Source organism: Amblyomma americanum, chromosome 9 (assembly GCF_052857255.1).
Source record: "Amblyomma americanum isolate KBUSLIRL-KWMA chromosome 9, ASM5285725v1, whole genome shotgun sequence".
Classification (NCBI taxonomy): Eukaryota; Metazoa; Arthropoda; class Arachnida; order Ixodida; family Ixodidae; genus Amblyomma; species Amblyomma americanum.
Window position 1 is genome coordinate 125060467 of NC_135505.1, and position 13969 is coordinate 125074435.

Sequence of the window (13969 nt, forward strand, 5' to 3'; positions counted from 1 at the left end):
CCGTTCCAAATCCAGTCGGCCATGCTATAGGTGAGGACAACTACAACCTCCGAAAGAAACGCAGGGGCACCATAAGAAAATCCGCGGTTGATTCCCCGTATTCTCTATTAAATTTCTGCGCATTAGAAAAGTTTTTCAAAAACGCATTCGTTCGAAACATTGCGTTAATATTTAAAAAAAAATTTATGTAGCATACTCCACTGCTCCGCGTGGTCTCCGCGTTATTGTCAAACTGGCAACGTCCAAACTGTACGGCAGCATCACTGCAATGTTGGAAAGCATTTCAGCACCAGCTTCTTTACTCGTGTTGTGTTGGATCACCACCAGTCAGTTCTAATTCATTGAAAAATGCAGAAGTTGGATCACCACCAGACAGTTCTAAATTCATTGAAAAATGCAGAAAAGCAATCGCTCAACCACTCTAAGCTGTCTTTCGAAAAACTCACCACCGTTGATGTTTACAAAAAAAAATTCGCCAAGATAAGCACCATCAATTCCAAAAAATCTTTGACGGGTCAAAATATATCTCTCCATGCAATGCCAGCCTTCGCTGCCAGTGCCATCCCAGCTGCAAAAATCAGTTATCAGTCGTTCGAACTTCACCTTTACTCATGACGACGAGAGTTCTCTGCCACATGGCCTGAATTTCTGCCCCGCGTCCGGTCGGTGTAATGAGTTTCAGTTGTTTAAAGGTTTAGACCGCAGCGGTGGCCAAGTGGTTGTGCATCCGCCTCGTATGCGGGAGGTGCGGGGTTCGATCCCCAGTGCCGCAGGGTACCCACCGGTGATACAATGGGTACAAGCTTTCCCCTGGTCTGGTGCTCGGCTTATTTAGGGTGAAATGCTTGGGAAATGGTTCTCTGACCCCACCTTGAGAAAAAGAAAAAATAACTTGTGACATGGCGCTCTTTGGCCATAGCTGCCCTTGCGCCATAAAAATCCATAATCATCATGTTTAAAGGTTTAGAAAATTTTGCCCGTAATATGACACTGAAGGAGTGCTTCCATGGTCGACTACAGGATCCGAAACGTGATGCAAAGTTGCAGTCGCAAAATCAATTACCCCCCCCCCCCCCCTAATGACAGAGAGGAAACTGCCTTGAGCTCTACATTAAGGCAGCCAAAAAAGATGTACTGGAAGCATGCAATGCTAAAAACATTTTCGTGGCAACCTTCCCGGAAAAGAAATTGCAGGAATAAAAAGACTAGCTTCTCACACTGACATTGTTATAAAGCCCGCTGACAAGGGTGGTGCTATCGAGGTGATCAACTAAACTGATTATGTCGCTGAAACCGAGAGGCACCTTGCAGAAAGTTCACTTCAGCGTCTCTTAGACAGCGATCCAAGTGATAAGTTTAAAGTTGTTTTGGAAGAAACCCTATCCAATCTTCTTCTGAGTGATAAACGTGATAAAAGTACAGTCAATTCAATAATTCCACTCAACCCTGTACCAGGCAGATTTCATTTATTGCCCAGAAATCACAAACCTAAGAACCCAGGCCGACAAATCATTACCGAGATATGAGCCAAGCGACGTTGATGCCCGCATCAATAAAAATTTCTGCTGCATTTCAGTCCTTCATAAAGGACGAATTACAATTCAGATCTGATATAGCCGGCATCAACATTCCCATGGTGCCTTGCTTGCACCCCTTATGTTGCGTCGTCTACCGATCGCTATGTCAGTGCTTTCTTATGGCGCTGAGCATCATAAATTTGCGTTACTTGCGTTGCTCCGTACTGCGTCGTTGTTATTTACAATGTTTATTACAGACAATGCAGGTAGCTGCGCCAAAGTACACTTTTGTTCTGTCATCTAAGTGCTACTGAGCGACGAAAATACAAAAGGAACAAATATCACAGCAAAAAATCATTTATTACCTGAGTACATGACAACCTCTTCAAGTGCTCCGAATTCTTGAAAAGCAGATGGGAATAGCTTATAACACGGAGATAGACGGAAGAAGTTTGAATTTTAGAACTCGTAATTGGCAGTGAAAATATGAAGACGATAGCTGCCGTTTACGGTGCCAGGTTGTGCTTTAAAGGAGTTACTTGATTGTATCACTAGCTCACGCCTGCGATGGCTGGAACAGTAGCTTTTAGCACTGAAGTCGTGTTGGAACAATCGCTACGTCAGGTGGCATTCTGAAAAAAAAATGGCAAAAGGGCGTGGTTTAAAACACAGTTTTGTGCTCTGGTTGACCTTGCGAACAGTGCTGTCGGAACCTAACACACCAATAACCAGCAGAGCTGGTAGAAATCAAGTGGTATTTGCTGCATGATAGGAACATGGCATAAGCACTTTAAAAAAGCATGAGGCGTAAAGAGAGGCATTCCGGTATTGCTAAATAAAAGCCCTGACAATATAAATCTGGAGTAATATAAATATTGATTTTTAAAATTCCACCATCTTCTAAGTTTTCATGATGATTTCGAGAACGGCGAGCGTTCTATTCTTCATTTTTAACAATGAATGAAATATATATATGTATACAAGTATAATGCAAAAACGAATATATTTGAACTAGTCTATTGTGCTAGAAGAGCATAAACCGCAAGACGAGAAAGTATTGGGCTGCATGAAACCGCAGCAGAATTATAGTCTGAAAACATAGCGTATAGACATCGCGTTGAGCGATGCGGTGGGCAGACAGAGCAAGAGGCGCCCAGATATAAAACAAGCCTGTGAACAAGCCGATCTCACCTTTTTTATAATTCTTGGTCTTTGTATACCTGCGCTTATATTGATGCACATGTACGCGCAAAGTTTTTTTTTTAGAAAGTAGCTTTATCTATGTATGCATGTACGCGTATGTGCTCGTTTTCGTAGGAGGAAAAGGGCTGTACATAATATCAGATTTGGTTAGACTACACTGCCGGCCCATTTTCCTGCCGGAACTACTGTCAAGGAACTAACCACTTTACTGATACAAGCAAGTTGGTCTTTCTCAGAAAATCCTTCAGAGGGAGAAAGAAACACGATATAAAGACAGACAAAAAATATGGGTTAAGTTCGATGTAATTTTACTTAAGGCGCACTCGGTTACATGCCGAACTTCTTCGGGCCGCGGCAGCCGCACTTGGATCGGAGGCACAACGTAAAAACGCCACTGTGATGCGCAGTGTCAGTCAACGATAAAAATGGCGATGTGGTTGAAATGAGTCCAGAGTACTTCTTCTCGCTTCTTTCTCTCCCTCCTTCATCCCTTCAATCAACACATAGTTCAGGTGCTCACCGAAAGGTGAGACAATTCCTGCGCTCCTTGTGTTCCATAACACCAATTTTCCGATTTCTTTGTCACCACCACTTAACAAAAGCCGCAAGACAGCAACCAACCTCCTAACCAAAATAACGCATGATAGGTGCTACGGAAGCCTGCACCACAGCAGTCACAGTTACGCGCTAGTTGTAGGCGTGGAAAGGGTGCTGGAAATCACCTTGAAGGCTTCGATCGATTTCACCTCACTTTGATCGCGACGTCTGCTTAACACATGGCAACCAGAAGCGATAGCTGTGATCAGGTCCACAGTCAAATTTGGGACAACTGAACGCTTAACTATGCGACTATGCCTGACTACATGTCAACAAGCCTGTCTTGTTTTGTGCTTGACGCCGTGTGGATTGCAGAGTAGTTTACAATATTTGTCGGGAGGCATCAATGTTTCCTCATTTTGGTCTGTAGCACTTCTGCTTTGCGAAAGGATGGAAGACAGCCGAAAGAACAATAAGCCACTCAGTAGACGAGTGTGGTGAGGGGCTAGTTGGTACGACATTATGAGAACAATGAATAACTGCGCAAAAAGGACGGGACAAGAGAGAACAACCACTTAAGACATGCGCAGACTAACAACTGGTTTATTGCACCAACGCCTCCTTCCTTCAACAACAAAGCGCATGCGCACCAACCACAAAGACAAAAGCCGTAATCATGTAATGAGAATGTCGTGAGAAGCTTTTCTATTTGCGCCGGTGCTGGTTCAAATCTAGTTGTGGCTTGCCCTTTCAACCTACTCGATAGCATTTGGATTGAGAGGTTCGAAACTTATAACCGTATGGGGTTAAGATGCCCGTTTCACAAAAAAGCTGGAACCGTTGACCATGAGCGGAAAATCCACGAAGAATCCCCAGAGAAGCAACCTACGGGGTCACCTAAGTCGCGTGTCCTAGGGACTTCATCACAACCTGCCGACCGAATTGTGAAAAATCTGCCCACTGTTGCAGTCGTCAGTTTGTGATGAAGCGACTAGATCACGGAGCGGCAGTTATAGTGATTGATCGCGAGAGGCTCCTCGGGAAAGCAACCTGTGTCGATAAGCTGTGGCAGCACCTGCCATCGCAGCACAGAGGCACTTTGTTTAATCACTCAACCACTGCGCCAAGATTGGTATGAGACTCCAAAGAGAATTCGGAATGTTAAGTAGACAATGACCAATTTCGCACATTCGGCCCTCAACCCATTACCCCTTTTTTGTCATACTCTTAAGGCGGAGCTTAATCATCCCCTCCAATTCGAAGCTGGCAGGAATGTTTTCGGAGAATTTTTGGGTCGTACTGAGCCGTACGTTTGGCGCAGTTTCCGGAAAATGTTCGCCTGAGTTCTCTGAGAACAGGAGCTATAAGCATTACATAACACCGGGTCTCGCGTCCTTAGTGCTTTTGCCGCGTGTTTTGTAACAGACCGTGTTGCTACCTGCTTCCGCAAGCATTTGCTTCCAACAGCAATGCCATCTATTTCTGGTTATTAGTATATAATTAGGCGCAAGGTGCCGCATTGGTAGCGCACTAGGCTTGTGCCCGATCTAACTTATAACAATAATATTCTGGAGATAACTATCCTAGAATGTGACGAGCAAAGCTCAAGTCTCTCAAGTAGGAAGCGAGTAACATGTGAAAAGTGCCGTTGCTCACTTTATGTAATATTATACCTCGTGCAGTGTGTTACCAGTATTTTACTTACCCATATCATCAGGCGAAGTGCTGTTAAAGCCAAATATCTGACATGTTTTCCCAGAGTCTATGTAATCATATTCCGGAAGCATTGACGCCGGTCTTGCATATATTCTGAAAAGTATGCATAAAGCTGGAGCAAATATTTTGGTTAGGCCTGCTAGAGGCGCACCTACTAGTTTTTTTTATAACAATATATCAGAAGCAAAATAGCTTTAATTAAGCTTATGATTTAAAGTCAAGCAATTGTGGAAATGCAATGATTGAATATCTCACTGAAGCTGGACATAAGGAAACGGGTATCTCCGCGCTGTGTTTTGTTTCTGCGTGTTTCATCCATATCCCATTCGTCGCGCTGTATTCATAGAATATCTTCACCAACTTGTTAAACGACTTACCTGGATATTTTTTCACTAGATTATGGTTTCCCTCGAAAATACTTAGTCATGGTAAGAAAAGATTAAACACGTTTATGCTTCAAAAAGCTGTCTGGTGCGAACCATGACATCCAAGGTGGCAGGCACTCTTTCTTGCAATGATATTTGCGCCTTGCGTAGCAAACCACAAAAAATACGAGGCTCCCGAGGAACGCACCCCTACAAGTGCTAACCATCAAAATAAACCAATTCCATCATGCTGTTTTTCGCCATACTTACTTGTCTTTGCATTCCAACGCCTTTTCTTGTTTTGCTTTCAGGTTTCTTACGCCAATAGCAGCTTGAAACCTGCCCCAGAAGGATTAACAATTGTTGACCGTGCAGAAAATTAAAATGAGCGGTTATATGTTTTTATAACTGCGGCATAAAATACCACAATGCCAATGTTTCATCTCAGTTCAAATCTATTAAAGAGAGGCAGGATTTGTTTTGCTGCATTTCATTGTTCAAAAAATGCCTTTCCTTTATTATTTTCAATCCACCATCCATACCAGATTTTGAAATTTCATGAGCTGGGACTTAGATTTACAAATAATATTCAATTTAACATGTTTATTCCGAAATTGAGAAAAAACAAGTGACTGCGTGAAAAACAGCAGCCCACCGTGCTAATACCGGAGCTGCAGAATACCTTGAGACATACCATCCACTATTAACACGAGGTATTTCATCTGTAAGCTACTCGTTTTTGAGCGAAGCAGGCAAGGAAACATTAGACAAGACTCCTCTTTCACTTCAAATCTCTGAATTTCTGACTTCGACATGATCCACATAAGCGAAAAAAATCCATGATGCCCAAATATTACATGCGCGAGCACGCTTGTCAAATTCAGGCTCAAGAGATTTGTCGTGAAACAGAAAAAAGATTTTCCAATCTAGAAATTAACAACGGTGGCTTTTTGCTCAGCGAACAAAGTAGCACGAATGGAGACAAACTAAAATACTAAGACACACGAGAGGTTCGCGCTGCGTCGAGCTAGTTGGTACCAGATAACTAATTCATGTGTCCCTGATTATTGGTTTTCGTTTCTGACATTCAGGCTTCTTCGTTGTGCAGTATCGACTAGCCTAATACCTTGCTCTCGTGTTCTTCTTTAGCACGATGTTAAAAAAAGAAACACTAGAAATCCACAACTAAAATTCACCCGCCCGAATTCTTCATTAGAGTATGTACCAAAGCTGCCAAGAGGGGATGATTTCAGAACAACACTGACAAAAAAAGGGGTCAGGATTGGGAGAAAAAGAAAGTATGAAAAGCTAAGATTGCTCACAGATCAGAGGATGAGGTGCGCCACGACTTCCGGTCGTCAATGTAAAGCCAGTCTTCGCCATGCTCAACGCGCCAAAATTGAGCACACAAAGAACACACAAATAAACTTGCTAGCAGAAGGAGAGTAGCCATAACTACAAAGGCAGGAAATGTTTTTGCTAAGATAAATATCGAAGCTGCTGCGCAGCTAAAAGAAAAAGGCAGTTTTCTCTATCTCACACAATAAGGTCGCATGTATGTCTTGTTTTCTGTCTGGACGCCAGGCTGCGCAGTAGCATTTTGGACCGCAATGCCGCCGCTGTCAAAAATGATTAAGTACCTCCAGAACTGCGCAGCAACAAATGTAATACGAACTTCTTCCATGAAAACAATGTTTTTTTTTTCTTGCCCATGGCGCAGAAGCTTATGATTCGAAATTTTGATGTGTTTACAATCCTAAAGCTCGCCAAATGATGGTGATCGACGGCCTATACTTTGGTGATTTGGAGCCGAGGTGCATAAAAAATGCTGTTATTTTCCCCCTCTTCTAACCTGCATAGCACTGCGTGGCAGACTACAAGTTTTTTTTTTCTTTCATATGTTGAGAAGTTACCTCTTTGCGGGTTGGATTTTTCTAGTACAACGTGCCAAAGTGACTAATGCTATGAGAGGCGACGTATTGGAGGGCTGCAGATAATTTCGACCACCTGGGGTTCCTAAGCAGCACAGATATTGGCCCAATATTGGAAATGAATGACTTTACAGTGGTCCTTTGTAGGAGCAGCTTTTGCCAATACATTTCCGGTATTGTGCCGATTACCTGGGCTGCATTAGTTCGTTAATGAGCGTTGGCATTGCAAAGCACATGACCCCCTAACATTTCGCCTCTATCAAAATGCATCTGCCCCGGACGGGTTCGAATCCGCGTCTTTTAGGAGCGCAGCCATGCACCAGACCCACTGAGCAACCATGGAGTTACCTCTTTTCGAAACTGTGGCCATTGGTCTGTATTTTGTTCACGTCGGACAATATGCGATATTTCGTGGCACCTATAATTTCACGGAAGAAGCCATGACTCTCCTTAGGGGGGCATAGTCCAGGAGTGGTGCAGTGAAATCATTCTGAAAAATGTGCCAGCTGCGATATCTTTTTTCCTCAAAAATGATTTCACGGAATGTGCAATACTTGATTGGAAGAAAGAATTTATATGTGAACTTCCCGATGAAGTCAAGGCCAATCGTTTTGCTAGTAGTGCTAAATATACATCAGAATATATTAAAGTGTTATACACGTAGGTCAAGCCTGAAAATCCAGGAGATAAGTTAGAGAATAAAACTGAGGAAAGTTAATTCAAGTTCGCGTAAAGCTTGCAAATAACAAAGAAAGATGTCGAGGGACCACGTATATTGTTTCAGGAAAAAACGTTACCAATAGCTCAAAATTAATTTCTCATAATAATTATGGCATACCCCAAAATTAGCTTAAGGCCAAGAAATTTCTGAAGCGCCCACGCTTGCTCGCGTGCTGTTCTGTTGTTGTACAATATGCGGACATTAATTAGGTGCATTGTTCAAATAATTTGCACAGACGTGCTTAGTTCCTCGCCTATATTTATTTGCTCCTAGGACCTGCATTAGTAGCCAGCTTAATATTGCCTGAGCCAAAACAATTTTATGAGATAACAAAAGAATAAATATTGCTAATTATTAAAGTATTACGATGGCGATATAAAAGGCAATGTGCCCTTTACTATCGAACAAATATGCGCAGCATATAAAGAACCAATATTGCTAAATGTGTTTTTTTAAACGTCTATTTCTGCATAAAATAGGCCTAGCCTTGCGGCAGAAATGAGGGGCTTCATGGGGGTGGAGGTGGGGGAGGGGGAGGAGGGCCGGTCTCCACTTCTTCTTCGAAGTGGGGTGGTCCTGTGGTCGGCTCTGCGAAGAAACGGCCAGGCCCTTCTTCTTCCTTGAAGTATAGGAGAAAAGCCCGCCAGAGCCGGAGTGCGTCCGATGATCCGATGTGTAATGGTGGATCGACCCATTCCTGCAAGGTACCAGGTCGGTGCCCGCCCAGGGACTGAAGTGCTCGCTCCCGCACCACGTCAAAAGCAGGGTGTTCATACACCGTATGAAGTTGCATATGTTATCCAATACATTATTTTGTATTTAGCCATTTAAACCAGGAGCAGCGTCGACTGGATGCCTATCCAATAAAAGCTGCGATCCCTGGATCGAAAAAATGAACACTGTAAGTTGTTTTTCGCCGAGAACCATACAAAAAAGAACAGAGAACTTTTCGGGCTTCGCGCACTGCGGTCAAGGCAAATGTCTACAAATTTGCGTGGTAAAGAAAGGCCTCGTTTACTTACATAAGAATAAAGGGGACCCATCCTTTCGAGTCAGGCATTTTTCGAACTTGTATTAGTTTACTTACGTGATCCTGATTGCTTCGTTCGTTCCCCATGTCTTGTGGTTTGCTTTTATTCCTGGATTTCTCAGGTTTTCAATACACGTTTCTTTCTACTACTGAACGTTGTGTTACTCTTCTTCGTTTGAAAATTAGAAGCTTGCAGAAGCACTGGGATGAAACTTTTGTTGTTGTAAGCGTATTAAAGAATTCTATTGACAACATCGTTTTGACCGAGATAAGCATTTCCCATAACCTAAGCAGCACCTTTCGATATCGGGATATAACTTTTTCTTTACTCGTGACTCTTGGCTAGGTGGCGGCATAGCGGCTTTGTGAAAGACAGTTGAGTTTTGACGACTGTATTGTATTCACCGTTTCTGGCTCATTAGCTGTATGCATTCACGTAACTCTGATTGCCATCTATAGTACGCCGAAGCATAGAATTCTCTGTTTCAGCGAAAAGTTGAGCAAGGTTGAATTTCCGCCTGGTCGTTCTTGTATGATTGGTGACATCCATATCGATCTTCTAAAAAATAAAAAAAACAGCTAGTTGTTGAATACTTAAGCACTCTTACCATTTCCAGTATTGACGCTACAATCAACCTTCCCATGCGAGTTGAAATTTTTTGGACGTAAATTAATACTGTCATGCCTTGACCACGTGGACGTTCGCCTTGAACACCATGAAACAGTTCATTTATCATTCAACAAGAAATGCCTTACCTTTTGTTCGTTGGCTATCGTGTTTTCCCACAAATTAGAATAAAGCAACGATAAATACAAAGTTGGACACAACTGAACTTGACTGACATCGATTTGACTTTGTCATGGGAAACTATGACAAGAATCTGCTCCTAACTCATACTTCCGAAAGCCCTCTTTATGCTTCACTTGCTTAAATATTCGCGCATTTGTTAGATTCAAGTAAAAACTATAATAATAACACAAATAAAGGTTCATTGTGTGTTGATTACTAACAACCTTGTCGCGACCATTGCAGAGAGGGAAATGGCTTGGGCTCGTTGTAGACGTTCGCCTAAGAAACGCTCAATTGAGAGCACTGTACAGATCTGTCCGCAACAGGGCAAATCCATTACTTCGATCAGAAAAGCGTAAATATTTCCAGGCAAGTTTTGTGGCGCCAAAAAGAATCCAGCAAGATCTTGGGATTTTGTTATTTGCTTACATTGCTGTGCACCTAGGAACGCAGCACAATCAATTTCCCGCAACTTTGTGGCGTCATCTCCGACACTTGGTGATGAATTCAGTGCGTTTTTACTCGGGTGCTGGTCAGGCTACGCATTCGAACGTGCGTAGCCCACCGCTTTACAGCATGCAATCGGTGCTTGAATCAGCATTTTTCCCACGCTGCACTGAGGACGATCTACAGTGAATTCTTTCCGGCTCTTGTGGGCGAGAGTCTCCCGGGAGTGACGATATATCATTTTATACTCTGATCAGAAATTTCGGTCGCATAAAGCATGTTTGGTTCTCGATTATTAATGGCATAATTTCCGCATAATTAGTATAAGAGGGCTTGAAGAAAACGCTGGTCGTCCCTTTGTATAAGCGCGGACAAAAAATTTAAGTTGAAAATGATCCTGGTGTTTCGTTCTTACCATGCATTCTTGTTTAAGAAAAAAAAAACAGATCGTTCCATGGTGATGATCGGTTTTCTTGAAGGGTCATGGCGTGTTCTCTGGTAATCAGTTCTAATTTATTAAGGGTCGTGGTGCGCAGACTACGCTTTATTGTCTGATCTTTTAAACAGTTCATTGAAAGAAAATTAATTTGCTTGTGCGTTATTTCTGGATATGTCCAAGGCATTTGATTCTGGTAATCATGATGTACTGTCCGATAAACTCCACAATTAAGTGTTTAGAGGAATTTTTCTCTCGCTGCTTGTTCAATATTTCTCCAATCGTTCACAGCTCAAGAAAAAGTTGCGCAGCGCAAAAAACAGGACAGAAATGGAAGGCACAAACAACAGGAATGGCGCTGAAACAACAACAGGTAAGCGCCAGTCCGGTTATTTGTTCATTCCTCTTCTGTCCCTGTTTTTTGGGCTGCGCTACTCTTTCCTAGGATGAACCACCAACTTACATTCACCAAGATGGTTCACAGCTAGGTGTCCTCGGTAAATTCAAAAGTGGTTTATAACAGATAGAATCTGGTGTTCCTCAAGGATCTATACTTACACCTATTATGTTTATTCTATATTTAAACGATATGAGTTGTACCTGCAAACTGTGCCATGGTTTACAACACGCTGATCCTACACTCTTAGTGGCTAGGCACAGAGACTATAAGACCGCATTATCATTTATTCAACCCAACTGCGAGCTTGTTATTGAATGTTTCTGCAATAAATTAATCGATGATAACAATAAAAACACAATGATATTTTTTCACAAATATTTAAAGAAAATTACAGATGATGTTTCGGTTCTTCGACAGAGACCAAATTGTGCTAAATGCAAATGTTCTCCACTCATACCTGTGAAAACAGTCAAATATTACGGAGTACTTTTCGATTCCGACATGTCTTGGAATACCCATTTGTCTTTCGTCGGCGCTTGACCATCGCTCTGGCTGCGGGCTTTCTGCAGTAGCAGCAGTCTCTTCTCAGCTCCGGAAAGTTGCGGGTTTACTGCACTCTGTTAAGGCCCCTTTGCCCTATCTACGTACGCAAGCAAACAGTGTACGCCTTAGCCTACAGTATATTACGCTACGGTATAAGTTGCTTATATTTCTGCTCTGCCTTTCGGAGCAAGAAGATAAACAGCATACTGAAATCCACTCATAAATTGGTCATGGATTGTAGGTTAAGTAATGAAGATAGTAGTGCTTTTAAACTTATACATATCCTGACTTTGCACACTTATTTTCTGAAACAGTAGTTTTCAAATACACCTCGACGAACGATTTTTTCACTCCATAGGTTCTTGTGCGAGATCTTCTAACTCACGATCGCTTGATAGTACCTATAGCACGTACCAGATAATGTGAGCATCTTAGAAAACATATCTCCTTTTGTTCCTAACCATTCACTAAAGAACCTCATACCCAGCAATGTGGGAAAAAGCATTTTTGATTGTGAAACTTTTGTGAACGCTATTTTTTCCTATATTATAAGATTTCATTACAACTACCAATATATCCGCAGATGACCTGATGGCATTCTTTTATTTTTTCTGTTCAAAGTTTTGCTACCATCAAAAGCGTTCCCCATTGATTTTCTAAGGCAATCTTAACTATTCTTCGTGATCGCTGGAAACACTCTGAAAGAAAGATTTTGCTTTATTTCAGAATAATGTACCATTACCTTCAGTATTTCTATAACAACGTCTTACAATTTTTTAAGTTTCAAAAATTGTCGCCCGAAGAAGCTGCACTTGCAAGAACTATTCTCCGCTAACTTCGGAAAGAAAGCGAAAGCCTGCCTAGCTAAAATACGTTTCTGACTCCGGTATTCTGTTTGATGTTGTGTATTCACATATTTTACTGTCCCTTTATTTGAGTACTTGTACTTCCTTTTTTTCCTCCTTTTCCTTTTTTTATTGTTCCTCTGTTGCCGTGTTTCATGTCAGTATCTGCCATGCGTGCTGTCTGCTGCCGGGCGTTGCCACTCAAGCCTTCTAAAGCTTTTGCAGGCCCACATTTGTACTTGTAAGAGAAAAAAGTATTTATTTAATCCTCTGCTGTAGCTGCAGCAGCAACTCCACTAACAGGGTCACTTTCGGTACTATCTAGGTATAGAAATACAAAAATAAAACAGATGAGCTTCACTGGCCACTGCACGAGACCACTAGGCTATCGCCGTAACCGATCACGCAATGTTTTTAACGACAATACACTAGTTGTGTGCATTTCACATCGGCGTCTTCCTGAAGTGACACCACTGTCTAACTAATACCTTCAACAGACCTTCTGTCAACCCATCAAATCAAACCAATAAGCCTAGAAAACCTGAGATAGCGACAGAGGTGCGTACAAATTTCGCTTTAGGGCGAATGGTAATCGTCCTTAGAATTTCTAAACTATGTGATTTGGCATTTTCTGAAGCAATTCTGGAAATGAGAAAGAAATCGAAAGTGGAGCTTTTTGGCTCATGATTTTCAAAATGTGGCAGTGCACTTGTCGTGCTAGCTCACAATCGACTGCATTTTTAAACATGAAGCAGTCCTACCAGGCACTCGAAAATGAGAATTTATATTACCAGCAATGAGAACACACCATCATATATCGAAATTAAAGGTTTCCGAGTTTGAGAACACACACCTCTCCGTAATTCAACGTTTTTTTAATGTGTTGCGCCTGTGGGGTTTTTTTTTGTGAGAACCATCTTGGGAGCCAAAATCATACCCATTACCTCATTAGGCTGTACACCGGCCAAATTTTTAGATGGCATGCCCGGCGGCCGCTTTTTCTTTGCTCCTGCACTTTGCGACCGAGAAAACTTGCGGAAAGCACGATATTAAGCATGGGCTAATTGTGCTTGTGCTCAGATTTGATAGTTTTTGTAAGTTTGCTCCGTCATAAGCTGCAAAAGCACGAAAATAAATATCTAGACGGCTAGGCGCAAACAAGCTCTTTTATAAAGGTCCAAACTTTAGCTTTCGCAAATTTTTGATAACCGGCCCGCGCACCAAGTTGTCGCTGTGATATATTTTTTTTTTCGGAACGGAAAAGTTAAGCACTCATATGGTCTTCCTGGTGCACTTCCGTTATGTTTCTTTGTCGTTACAATTAACATGTCCACCGAACGGTTTGTTGGTTCGCTCGAAGACAGACGCGACATATATAATTGTTCCCACGAATTTCATACCGAAGAATGTATGAACCAGAAAAGCAAATATGTTTTGTAGATTACCTTTTGATATGTGATTGAAACTGTCTGAAGTTGTTAATTTCTG

The 13969-nt window shown here is 42.0% G+C and overlaps 1 protein-coding gene across 1 annotated transcript; it reads right to left on the reverse strand.

Annotated features, from left to right (window-relative positions):
• Positions 1-1858: 1858 nt before the first annotated feature.
• LOC144105460 (uncharacterized) lies at positions 1859-6954 on the reverse strand. The gene is made up of 4 exons (XM_077638583.1): positions 6661-6954; positions 5609-5677; positions 4963-5066; positions 1859-2149 (listed from the first exon to the last, which is right to left on the reverse strand). The coding sequence occupies exons 1-4, from the start codon at positions 6789-6791 to the stop codon at positions 2133-2135; spliced, it is 321 nt and encodes a 106-aa protein (XP_077494709.1). The 5' UTR covers positions 6792-6954; the 3' UTR covers positions 1859-2132.
• Positions 6955-13969: the final 7015 nt, after the last annotated feature.

What these genes read in the sequence shown, in the direction of transcription:
- LOC144105460 (XM_077638583.1), bottom strand. Translation starts at nt 6,791, where the DNA reads ATGGCTACTCTCCTTCTGCTAGCAAGTTTATTTGTGTGTTCTTTGTGT. An exon ending in CGCACCTCATCCTCTGATCT is followed by an intron (nt 5,678 to 6,660) that starts GTGAGCAATCTT and finishes CTTCTGGGGCAG; the next exon opens with GTTTCAAGCTGCTATTGGCG. An exon ending in GCGTTGGAATGCAAAGACAA is followed by an intron (nt 5,067 to 5,608) that starts GTAAGTATGGCG and finishes CATACTTTTCAG; the next exon opens with AATATATGCAAGACCGGCGT.